Source organism: Heterodontus francisci, chromosome 35, assembly GCF_036365525.1.
Source record: "Heterodontus francisci isolate sHetFra1 chromosome 35, sHetFra1.hap1, whole genome shotgun sequence".
NCBI classification, from domain to species: Eukaryota; Metazoa; Chordata; class Chondrichthyes; order Heterodontiformes; family Heterodontidae; genus Heterodontus; species Heterodontus francisci.
Genome location: NC_090405.1, coordinates 40266463 through 40279503, shown reverse-complemented (window position 1 = coordinate 40279503; position 13041 = coordinate 40266463). Strand labels below are relative to the sequence as shown.

At 44.4% G+C, this 13041-nt stretch overlaps 2 protein-coding genes across 3 annotated transcripts in view; one reads left to right on the top strand and one right to left on the bottom strand.

Annotated features, from left to right (window-relative positions):
- The window catches only part of LOC137350638 (zinc finger CCCH domain-containing protein 10-like), a 57291-nt gene that overhangs the window by 32519 nt on the left and 11731 nt on the right, over positions 1-13041 (bottom strand). The window lies entirely within an intron of this gene.
- The window catches only part of neil1 (nei-like DNA glycosylase 1), a 48381-nt gene continuing 38922 nt past the window's right edge, over positions 3583-13041 (top strand). Inside the window, exons 1-3 of one of the 2 annotated variants that reach the window (XM_068015409.1) lie at positions 3583-3643; positions 9975-10460; positions 12750-12869. In XM_068015409.1, coding sequence (XP_067871510.1) covers positions 9988-10460; positions 12750-12869 — 593 coding nt within the window. In that variant the 5' untranslated portion in view covers positions 3583-3643; positions 9975-9987. The remainder of the gene's footprint in view (positions 3644-9974; positions 10461-12749; positions 12870-13041) is intronic. The other variant, XM_068015410.1, reaches the window with a different exon arrangement.

The window sequence follows — 13041 nt, the reverse complement described above, 5'->3', positions numbered from 1 at the left end:
TGTGGGAGGGAGACATAGCAGAGAGAGTGAATCTTGGGAGAGATGCCTGGCAGCACTGAGTCCTTAGAAATAAAACTTCAATACTACACATATGTAAATACAAGAGTTAAAGAGGAACTGCCTGAAATAACTGGCCTGTGTTTGGCAAAGTCACTTTTGCTTAAAAAAAAGCCTAGTCCATTCCTAATGAAAGCCCTAGTAAAGTTTCAAAATATCTTAAAGATATCTCTTGTGTCTCATTCCAGGCCCCTCCCTCTAAAGTGTCACACTTTGTTGCAGATGCAAAACAAAAGGAAAAGATGGTTCTAACTTCACAAGTAATTACAATTGATTGACCTCCAGTTTAGAAACAGTCACAATTACCTGCTATTTTGACCACTTTGCACAAGGAGTGCTTCAGCTAGAATATCGTTCAAAAGGAATTAGCATTAATTGTATTAATTATAATTATTGTATGTGTAGTCCAGATCCCAGCATATTGCTAAGCAATACTATGGAGACCCAGCTTCATAAGGGAAATGTCTCATGGGCAACCCAACCTTATGTCTGGCTGGTAAGCTGATGCTGTAAACCTCACATCTTCCTCTTAACTTTACGCCAGGTCCCAGTTATTACTCCTGTCCCTTCTCTGGGGCCTGAAGTCCTATTGCAGTTCCTGCAGTGTAAGCTTGTGCCCTCTGCTTCCTGCAGGCCCAAAGCTTTTGTCAGGCAACTGGTTCAAAGCTGCTTCCAGGTCCCAAACTCATCTCGGGGATAACGGTGATTTGGGCAACCTTGTGATGAAGATCGTACGGCCTGCTGATAGCTGCTGTAACGTGACTGTTCATTCTTGTCTGAACTGATTTTGCAGATAAATAAAATAGACATTAGTTATTAAAAGAGAAGAGCAAGGTGACTTTTGTCGAGATATCTAATTTATTTCACTAAATGGATGATAGAATGGTTCTCTGAGGATTATACAGCACTCCATGATCTCTGTGCTCCTCAAATTCTCGTTTCTCGTGCATCCCCAATTTTAATTGTTTCACCATTGTTGGCATGTTTTCAGCTGCCTGGATCCTAAGCTCAAATCCCACCCCCCCCCCCCCCCCAAACCTCTCCGCCTTTAAAATGCTCCTTAAAACCTACCTCTTTGACCAAGCTTTTGGCAACCAATTCTAACATCCCTTTATGTAGTGCGGTGTTAAATTTTCATTGATAACACTCCTGTGCAGCACCTTGTGACCCTTTACTATGTTAAGTTCCTATATAAATGCAAGTTGTTCACTGATTCATGCCAAAACTACAAAAAAGAATATATATTTTGCTCATAGAGTTGTTCAGTGGATATTATTGTATGTAGAAAAGAAATCTTTCCACAATGTGCCAAATGAGACTTTAAAATGGACATTTGCTGGAGAACATCTCTTCACTGTCTTGACACCCAGATGTAGAGTGTGCACCGTTCTAAAACTGCTTCTCCTACCATGATTCATTACTGCTGGGGTAAACATGCGCGAGTTTATGAAAAAGTGCCTTTCACTTCCTCAGGATGTTTCAAAAGCATTTTACAACCCATTAATTTCTTGTTGAAGTATAGTCGATTGTGTAATGTGGGCAAACATGGTAGCCATTTTTGCACACAGAAAGATCCCACAAACAGCATTGAGGTGATTGGCCATTTGGGATAAATGTTGGCCAAGACACCAGAATCTTGTCAAATAACGTCTTGTCTAGAGGGTGTTATCGCAATTGTTCTGAAGAACCCAGGGATTAAAGATCAAGTTCCCAGAAACTGCTGCAAGCAACCTTTTGTGATAATCTGTACGCTGCGCTCCTGGCACCATTGGTTCCCTGATGGTGAAACCTCACCCCTTACAGTTCAACAACTCGGCATGGAATCATAGCATGATACAGCAGAGAAGGAGGCCATTCAGTCCATCATGCCTGTGCTAATGCTTTGAAAGGACATGTTCTGCTTTTTTGCACTGTTAAACTGCAGAACGAGCGGGTGCCCAGGGACGGTCCCTGAGTCAAGGAGATTCCGAGTGCAGAGCTCTTGCCGGCACTCTGTCGGCCCACCTCACAGCGATGTGTGGTAGATTGAGTGATGGAGCTGATCGCATCCTGCTGCTTGTTGACTGGTGGGATTAGGCCCCTCATGTTCCTGATTCCCCGAGGCATGGCTCCTGGCGTCTTTTCCTGGCAAGTTTCTCATTGCGAAAAGTCATGTGACACAACATGCTGGAATACGTCCAAGGATTGTTGGCAACGCTGACACCCAACAGCATAGGCAGATAGTCTGGGGGAGGGGACGGTGGTTTAACATCTCAGCGGAAAGGCTTATGACAATCCAACACCTCCCTCCAAACTGCTCCAAATTATTAGCCTGGATTAAGTGCTCAAGTCCTGGCTTGAACTTTCTAACTCATAGTTCCAGCACTAAGCCAAGCTGACATGTAGGAACAGGAATAGACCAGTCTACCCTTTGGGCCAAATCTCCACTGAATTAGATCATGGCTAGGGTTGCCAACTCTGAATGTATTCCTGGAGGTTTCAACACATGACCTCCCACCTCAAACCACCCCGCCCCCGCAATCTTGCCATTGGTCCATCCTCCAGGCCAATTAGAAAAGGATCAGAGTCTTTGTTGCCCAATTGGATGATTCTTGACTGTTAGCCTTTTTCTCCATCTCCCAACATTTTTATAACCAATAAATAAAAGTCTTCAAAGAAATTTTTTTTAAAAAGCAAAATTTGGTTAATGCTGTAGAATTTTTCTCCAGAGTTGATCATAGCAGTGTCCTGGAGATCAATCTTCAGTCCTTGAGGGTTACAATGATAATTATGGGCTGATGTGTACTACAATTCCATCTTTCTTTGCTCCATATTCCGAGGTACCCTTGCTTCACAAAAATCTGTGCCTCAGTCTCGATAGCTCCAATTGATACAAAGTCCACAGGGAGAGAGAGAGTTCCAGATTCCAACCCTTTTTGTGGAAAAAGTGCATCACAGGAGCAGGAAAACTCAAAATCCTTTTTTTTTAAAAGGCGCATTTTGTTTTAATATTTAAATACTGTCAGCGGTGGTTCAGTTAGTCGCACTCTCACCTGAGTCACAAGGTTGTCCTACTCCAGTGACATGAATATAAAAATCAAGGCTTACACTCCAGCGACAGTACTGAGGGAGTGCTGCACTGTCAGAGGTGCTGTCTTTCAGTTGAGACATTAAACTGAGGCCCCATCTGCCGCCTCAGGTTGGTGTAAAAGATCCCATGGCGCGATTTTGAAAGAGAGCGGGGGAGTTATTCCCACCGTCCTGGCCAATATTTATCCCTCAATCAACATCATAAAAACAGATTATCCAGTCATAATGACATTGCTGTTTGTGGGAGCTTGCTGTGCACAAATTGGCTGCTGCATTTCCTACATTACAATACTTCAAAAGTACTTCACTGGCTGTAAAATGCTTTGGGATGTCCTGTGGTCATAAAAGGTGCTATATAAATGTAAGTCTTTTTTGTAACAAAAGCAGAAATAAAGTCTGCCCCTTTAAGACTGACGTCAGTACTGTGAGAGGACTACAGATCCCAGATTGCATCATTGAGAACGGTGAGGAAGTGAAACTCACATTGAACAGGCAAGAGGCAGTGATATTTTTCGGGGTTTGTCCATACTAAACTTTGCATTCCAAACTCAGCATTTAGTTTTAACTGTAGCAGTCTTTTCTCGTGTGTGTGTGTGTATATGCATGCTTTGTTCCTCATCATTCTGGTCTTGTTACAAAGCTTTGCACAATGCATTGAGTGGTTCCCAGTTGTTTTGTAACAGATTTGCTCACGTGTCGGACCCGACAATAAATCCCCATTTAATGAATGCACCGAGGAGCACTCGCTGCATTCCTGGCTGAGAAAGGAAACCGAATGAGATCTAAACAGTTTCACTTTCCAGCAGTCGTGTGTTCAATCCAACCCCTTGTTGTGAGGCACCACTGCATACGTAGGGTCACTGCCCTGCCTCCAACAGGCGAAGCAGTGCTGCGTTATTCTGTGTTCAGCATGATGTTTTGTGTAAATATATGTGGATAGATTAAGCACATCATAATATTGATACGTTGATGCCATATTTGCCAGGTATCAGCTGTAGCTCAATGGGTAGCACTCTCACCTAAGAGTCAGAAGCTTGTGGGTTTAAATGTTTGCTCCAGAGATTTGAGCGCACAATTTAGGCTGATACTCCGCGATACCGAGGGAGTGCAGCACTGTCAGAGGTTTCAGCCGAGATGTTAAACTGTTGTCCCGTCTGCTCTCTCATAAATGATCCCCAAACTCTATTTGAAGAAGAGCTCTGGCCAATATTTATCCCTGGACCAAGTCCATAAACAGATTGCTGACCTGCTGAGTATTTTCAGCGAACAGATAATCTGGTAATTTATCTCATTGCTGTTTGTTGGGCCATACAACCAGGCTGCCCTGTTTCATAAATTATAAGATTAGATTAGAGATACAGCACTGAAACAGGCCCTTCGGCCCACCGAGTCTGTGCCGAACATCAACCACCCATTTATACTAATCCTACACTAATCCTCAGTACCTCAGTACCTTGCTCTACGGCAGCGAGGCCTGGACAACGTATGCCAGCCAAGAGCGACGTCTCAATTCATTCCATCTTCGCTGCCTTCGGAGAATACTTGGCATCAGGTGGCAGGACTATATCTCCAACACAGAAGTCCTTGAAGCGGCCAACATCCCCAGCTTATACACACTACTGAGTCAGCGGCGCTTGAGATGGCTTGGCCATGTGAGCCGCATGGAAGATGGCAGGATCCCCAAAGACACATTGTACAGCGAGCTCGCCACTGGTATCAGACCCACCGGCCGTCCATGTCTCCGTTATAAAGACGTCTGCAAACGCGACATGAAATCCTGTGACATTGATCACAAGTCGTGGGAGTCAGTTGCCAGCATTCGCCAGAGCTGGCGGGCAGCCATAAAGACAGGGCTAAATTGTGGCGAGTCGAAGAGACTTAGTAGTTGGCAGGAAAAAAGACAGAGGCGCAAGGGGAGAGCCAACTGTGCAACAGCCCCAACAAACAAATTTCTCTGCAGCACCTGTGGAAGAGCCTGTCACTCCAGAATTGGCCTTTATAGCCACTCCAGGCGCTGCTTCACAAACCACTGACCACCTCCAGGCGCGTATCCATTGTCTCTCGAGATAAGGAGGCCCAAAAGAACACTAATCCCATATTCCTACCAAACATCCCCACCTGTCCCTATAACAGTGGGTTTACTTCAGAAAATAATTCTTTGGCTGTAAATTAATTGCTTTTGGACATCCTGAAGTTGTGAAATATATATGTAAATGCAAGCCCTTGTTTACGGACATAAATTTTCAACTTGGACTTAAAACTGTAATTGTGGATTATCCGCTAGTTATAAAAAACTGTCGAATTTTAATTTCCACTGATTTTTCGAAGTGAGAATGAGTCACCAGAGTTCAGGGGCTGAATGAGATCTGTAAGTGCATGTGAAATACCCTGCTGCATAATCCTTAACCATGTGCATTTATCTAGCACCTTTAACATGGTAAGTGTTACTTATTTAACTTTTCATGGTATCAGTTCCACAGCCACAGCTCCAGCGACCCGGGTTCAATTCTGGGTACTGCCTGTGCGGAGTTTGCAAGTTCTCCCTGTGACTGCGTGGGTTTTCGCCGGGTGCTCCGGTTTCCTCCCACAGCCAAAGACTTGCAGGTTGATAGGTAAATTTGCCATTGTAAATTGCCCCTAGTATAGGTAGGTGGTAGGGGAATTGAGGAAAGGTGGGGATGTGGTAGGAATATGGGATTAATTTCTCTTTGGCCTCCTTGTCTTGGGAGACAATGGGTAAGCGCCTGGAGGTGGTCAGTGGTTTGTGGAGCAGCGCCTGGAGTGGCTATAAAGGCCAGTACTAGAGTGACAGACTCTTCCACAGGTGCTGCAGGTAAAATTGGTTGTCGGGGCTGTTTCGCAGTTGGCTCTCCCTTTACGCTTCTGTCTTTTTCCTGCCAACTGCTAAGTCTCTTCGACTCGCCACACTTTAGCCCCGCCTTTATGGCTGCCCGCCAGCTCTGGCGATCACTGGCAACTGACTCCCACGACTTGTGATCAATGTCACAGGACTTCATGTCGCGTTTGCAGACGTCTTTAAAGCGGAGACATGGACGGCCAGTGGGTCTGATACCAGTGGCGAGCTCGCTGTACGATGTGTCCTTGGGGATCCTGCTTGGGGATTAATGTAGGATTCATATAAATGGGTGGTTGATGGTCAGCACAGACTTGGTGGGCCGAAGGGCCTGTTTCAGTGTTGTATCTCTAAAAATAAAAAAAATAAATTCACTGGGGGCTCCTATTACTGTATGGTGCACTGTTTTGCAGTTTCTGTGTTATATTGTGCCATTAGGTGGGCAGTGTATCCACAGTTACATACAATCTGAGAGGGACACCAAGTATATGTGACAAATGGGCAATATTTGGAGGCTGTTCCAAATGCAAGCTACCAGGGGGAGTTTTATTTGCTGACTGCATATATCGGAGATTAAGAAATTGTGATTGTTTTCCTTAGACCAGAGAATGTTAAGTGGAAATGTAATAAAGGAGTTCAAAAATTATGAATGGCAATCAAATAAGATGGATTTAAGATAATTGGCAAAAAAAAATCCAAGGGAGAAATATTTTTACGCAGTCAGATATGATCTGGAAAGCACTGCCTGAAAAAATAGTGGAAGCAGATTCAATAATAACTTTCAAAAGGGAATTGGATATATATGGTTTGAAAGAAATTTGCAGGGCTATGGGGAAAGAGCAGGGGAGTGGCAAAGGTACAATGGGCTGAATGGCCTCCTTCTGCGCTGCCTCATTCTCTGATCAGGGAATCACGGGCAGGGCAGCACGCCTGTGATTTCCCACATCTCCCGGTTCACCAGCGGATTTGGAAAATCGGTTCCATTGCCTCAAAATGTTCCCTGGCACCACGGTCGCGCACTGGACGTAGTTTGGAGCTGCCAACCAATCATCTACACCACCCATACCAAAAAAAGGTTTACGTTTAATTGTACTGTAATTTGAGAAACAATAATATGGAGCTGCGGTGACCGAAACTAGGATTAATATAGGTAACCGAAAATATAATAATCTTTCAAGAAACCTCGGAACGTTTCAGACATCTGGTAAATGGTGCGAATTGTATTGGGATTAGAGCATTGAAGAGTCTTGAATCACTTTCATATTCCAACGCCATTCTTTGTAAAATCCAGAAAGTTATTTTGATGTGCTTCAGTTCTCCTATGTGCTGATTTTAGTGGCATCACAGTGACTTAGAGCAGCATGTTAGATTTTTTTTTTAAAAATTCAATGTATGTACATGCATCAGCTTTTTCTGTTGAAACCCTACTCTGTGCCTTTGTTGCCTCCTAGACTCGACTGTTACAGTGCTCTCCTGACGAGCCTTCCATCTTGTACCCTCCGTAAACTTTAGCTCGTACAAAACTCTGCTGCCCATGTCCTAAATCTCACCAGGTCCCGCTCACCCATCAGTCCCTGTGCTCGCTTGACTGATATTGGCCCCTAGTTCCTCATTGCCCCGATTTTAAAATTCTCACCCTTGTTTTCTAATTCGCCCATGTCCTCAGCCCTCCCTAACTCTAACCTCATTCAGCCCTACAATCTTCCGAGATCTCTGCACTCCTCCAATTCTGTTCTCTTGCGCACCCACCGTTGGCGGCCGCACCTTCAACTGCTGAGGCCCTAAGCTCTGGAATTCCTTCCCTAAGCCTTTCCGCCTCTAACGTCTCGCCTCTTTTTAAGACACTCCATGAAACGTACCTCTTTGACTAAGCGTTTGGTCACCTGACCTAATATCTCCTTATGTGGCTTGTTCTCAATTTTTAGCGGCCAATGCTCTTGTGAGGTGCCTTGGGATATTTTAACCGTGTTAAAGGCGCAATATAAATGTAAATTGTTTTTGTATGATTATATAAACAATAGACGCAAACAGATACATATACACTGAGGCAAGTTGATGTGAAACTCCCTTATCCCAGTTGTTGGTGTTGATGAACAGATCGAGAATATCTCTTGACTGTCAGTAAGAGATGTTCCATGCTTTTGGATATTTGGTTGAGTTGACTAACTAAAATCTGTCTATCTCAGTCTTGAGAGCTCCAGTTGTCTCAATATTCACAGCCTTTTTGGGACAAAGAATTCCAGATTTCCACTACCCATTGTGTGGAAAAGGTGCTTCCTGATTTCCCACGGAAATGGCCTAGCTATACTTTTAAGATTATGTCCAATGTTCCCGCTGTGCCTTTCAGGTTGCGCAAAAAAAACTTAAAGGGACTGCCCACTTAAATTGCCCTTGCACTCCAAAAAAAAAAAAAAATTTTAGAGGGTATGTTGATTATGTCTCTAAGTTCTTGATTTCCCCTCGGGTAGATGCAGAGAAACTACCAAATGCTTTCACCTCGATCAGATCAGCCCTCAATCTCCTATACTCAAAGGAATACAAGCCAAGTAGGCAAACTCTCCTCAGAATTATACCCGCTAAGCCCTGCTGTCTTTCTGGTGAATCCATGCTACACCCCCTCCAAGGCAATTATATCCTTCCTGAAGTGTGGCACCCAAAACTGAACGTAGCACCCCATTTGGGGTCTGACCGAAGCTCAGTACAACAACAATCATCACTTCCTCACTTTGTGTTCCTTTGTAATTTCATTGGAATGTATTGTCACTTCAATTATGCATGCCGCCATTGCAAGGAAAATGTTTCAGCTTGGCTCAGTTCTTGGCATTCCTAGCTCTGGGTCAAAGGTTATAGGTTCAAGTCCCACACCAGGCCTCAAGCTTATTATTTAGACACATGCCTCGAGTGTGAAGCTATGTTGCTGCTAAAAACAAGGCTGGGCCTTGTTAGAAGGTCAGATGAAGCATTCTTCAGAGGGACACGAAGTTCTGATGTAAAACAAGAAATGCTGGAAACACTCAGCAGGTCTGGCAGCATCTGTGGAGAGAGAGAAGCAGAGTTAACGTTTCAGGTCAGTGACCCTTCTTCAGAACTGACCTGAAACGTTAACTCTGATTCTCTCTCCACAGATGCTGCCAGACCTGCTGAGTATTTCCAGCATGTCTTGTTTTTATTTCAGATTTCCAGCATCCGCAGTATTTTGCTTTTATTTTAACGAAGTTCTGATGCCCTGGTCAACATTGTTTTCTGAGCCCCCCTCCCCGCAAAAAAAAAGCCCTGATCGCTTATCTTACTGCTGTTTGTAGAATGTGGCTGCCACTTTTGCCTAGTGACAGCAGTCACTGCTCTTCCAAAGTAATACATTTGAGAAGTTTTAACATGATACAGTGCCGAGTAAATGGAAGCAGCATTTTTGGAATAAAATAACCCAACAGCTTTGCATTGTAGGATTTGTTGGTGTCTTTTTTTTCGTAATGAGGCATAAAAATACTGGTTCAAAAATTATAAGCTGAACATGAAGTATTGGTATTTCTACTGATATTTGTTTAGAATGTGAAAAGAGGAGGTATAAATTTGTCTCCGCAATGAAGGCATGTGTATTTTAATCTGCCAGAAGCCTTTCTGAAAGAATGCCACTTCTTGGTAAACCGTGTGTGTTTGTGGAGATTCCGCTGTGCTTGCTGTTTCCACAGACAGTTGAGGCAGAAAGAGTCGATCTCGTCACAAGATAATTAGCGGGCTGTCACACGTTAAGAGCTTTCATTCTGCCTCTGATCTGGTCTCCTGAGAGTGCTTGAATACGTAAGCTACAAGCCACTTTAGTTTGCCAAATGTGGGAATGCCATAGTGCTGTTTGGCATAAATGATTCAGGACTTTTGTCAATTCTTCTTCATCCCTGAGGTGGAAACAGTGCTTCTTCAAGATTAGTTCCCAACCTGCCCGCAGTCCACTGTCATTTGTCCTGATCATTGTGTTTTTTAATTACTACTATTCTAGATTGCCGTCAAAAATGCCTGAAGGTCCCGAACTTCACTTGGCAAGCAGGTTTGTTAACCAGGTCTGCAGGGGCACTGTGTTTTCAGGGCACGTGGAAAAATCTGCAGTGAGCAAAAACTGTGACGTGCCTTTCAAGTGTGACGCCTACCTCATCTCTGCAGTGTCAAGAGGGAAAGAGGTCAAGCTGACTCTTGCCCCCATCAAAGAGGAAGATGGGAAGGAGGACATAAAGCCAAACACGGTGGAGCATCAGAATGAATTACCAGCTCCAATGGACATAATCTTCCGCTTTGGAATGTCTGGGTCCTTCAAACTGACTACTGAGGAAGAGGTCCCTAAACATGCTCATCTCAAGTTCTTTACCAAAGAGAAGCCCAAGCAGGTACTGTGCTTTGTGGACCCAAGGAGGTTCGGGAGTTGGGAGGTCAATGGGACCTGGCAGTTGGACAGAGGACCCTGTGTGATGTTTGAATACGAAAAGTTCAGGTATAAGTGTGCTTCCTCTTTTCTCATCTGCTTTCCAGTTTCTGTGAGAGGTGGGGGTGGGGTGTGGTTTTGGGAGTGGTGGGTGGCTTGGGGAGGCTGAACTCGTCCACTTGCTGTACCCTGTTGTCCAGCTGAACTGACATGGTTATCTGAGCTGATACCTTCTCCAGTTGTGATCTGTCGGCCGAGTGGGCCAACTTGAGCCTTGTTAGTTTTTGTAGCTTTGAGAGTGAAAGCTTCACTCTTGTGATTTGCACAGCAGCCCCGCTGAGTAGACTGTTTTTGACCAAAGGTAGGTAAATCAATAGGGAATTGGTCAAATGTATTCATTGAGAGCCTAGTACTCCGATCTAAATTGAGTAGGGCAATGCTTGAATTTACGGTGCCTGCTAAACAGACACCTGACAATATAAACTGCCCAGTACATCGCTGAACACGTTCTGTCCAATATTAGCCGACTGCATTATACTCCCCCGTGCAGGAAGCTTGGCACGGAGTGTCAGCCATGAGAGTCAGTCGGTAGCTCTTTCGCCACTAAGTCAGAAGGTTGAGAGTTGAAATCCTGCTCCAGAGATTTAAGTACAAAATTGAGCTTGACACTACAGTGCCGTACTGAGGGAATGCTGCACAGTTGGATGTGCAGTCTTTTGAAAGAGACGTTAAGTGGAGCTGGACGCACCAGATCCCATGGCACTGTTTTGAAGAAGAGCAGGGGAGTTCTCCCCGTTAAACTGACCAATATTCATCCTTCAACCGTCATCACTAAAATCAGATTATTTGACCATTTACTGATCTGATTGTGGGAGCTTGCTGTGTGCAAATTGGTTGCTGCATTTCCTCCATTACAACAGTGACTACACTTCAAAAAGTACTTCATTATCTGTAAAGTGCTTTGGGACATTCTAAGGTGCAATATAAAAGCAAGTCATTCTTTCTTGGCAATTTTCTCAATTTCCATCCTTTTCTGATGCATTAACTCTTTGTGGGGTTATAGTTACAGGCACAGTTTGCATGGGTGCTGGGCATTTATTCAGATGTGAGTTCTGACTGTGAATGTTGCAGACTATTATCAGTGTCAGACCCGCTCTTATCCACACACACACATGTCCAGTTCCACCCACGGAGCCCAGTACGTCATTTGTTCACTAAGGCAAAGTTGCTGAGGCTATTGAGTGAGTGTCCTGACTGAGATTAATTAACGCTGCACAGCCCAGAAATTTGAATCTGGGGCCATCATGGTCAGATGGCTCAGCTATTCGCTGGCTAAATCTGCTGAGACATGGGAGAGGGAGTCGGGGGAGGTATTAGGTGAGCTCTGTGCAACATTTTCTTTTGAGCTCCAGTGGAGCATAAACTCCGGGTGAACCAGTTGAGCTGAGTGGCCTGCTTCCGTGCTGTACAGTCTATGTAATATTGGTGGACCAGCCTCTTTCCTACAGGAACTAGGTGTAACATTTGGTCTTTATCTGGCTTTCACCTTGAGCTCTGTAAGCTCTGCTCTTTTGTTTTTTTTCTGTCCATTAATCCATTCCTGCATCAAGGAGAATTTGGACATAGGCCCAAAAGAGGTCCCCATAATCTTGGTTGTTGTGGGCTCCAAATTTACTGGTTCAAATCTTTTTATTTTCAGACCATTGTTTGATGATGTTGGACCAATATTTCCAGGGACATCTCTTTCTGCAATTGTCCATCCGCAATAGCCCACATGAGCTCTCCACCCCTGGCGTGAACTATATGGCTGAGCTATGTTCCTTTTTTAGTGCAGTTATTTTCCCTCTGTGGCAATGGGTAGAAATAAATGATGATCCTTGTGCCGTTAACTTTGCTGTCTTGTGATTCCCCTCCATCCCATTATTGGTCGCTGTGCCTTCAGGGCCTAGGTCCCAGTCTCTGGAATTCCCTCCCTAAATTCCTGTGCCCCCTCCATCTGCTCTTCAAAGACCATCTTTAATGAGCTGTTGGGAAGCCCTCCTCATCTCTTCTCCTTTTGGCTCAGCATCCATTTACCTTGCATCGAATGTACAGCGCAGAAACAGGCCATTCGGCTTAACAGGACCAAGCTGTTTATCTGCCACACGAGCCTCCTCCCATTCCCTCTTCATCCAACACTATCAGCAAAATCTGCTGTTCCTTTCTCCCATTGTGCTTAACTAGTTCTCATTAGATTACGTCTCTGAAGTGCCTTGGGGCATTTTTCAGTGCCAAAGGTCGTTGATATATGTAAGGTGCTGTTAGTGATGTTGGCTGTGATGTAACTACAAGTTTAATTTTTAACTTTGCATTTATCAGATTGAACGTGTTATCAAATCTGTCTGACAAAGCCTTTGACAAGCCAATCTGCGAGGTGCTGTTGAATCAAAAATATTTCAATGGCATTGGGAATTATCTCCGAGCAGAGATTCTATTCAGGTGAGGAAGATTTCATTCTATTTTAACTCTTCCCCAACACTGACTTGTGTCTTCACCAGGAGTGTTTGAGTGGGATAGTCTAGGCTTGTAGCTGTCTTTGTGGCCACTGGATAAACCCTGCCAGTGTCCCACCCTTGTGAGATGGGGGCACTCTCATCCCACCCTGTGTCAT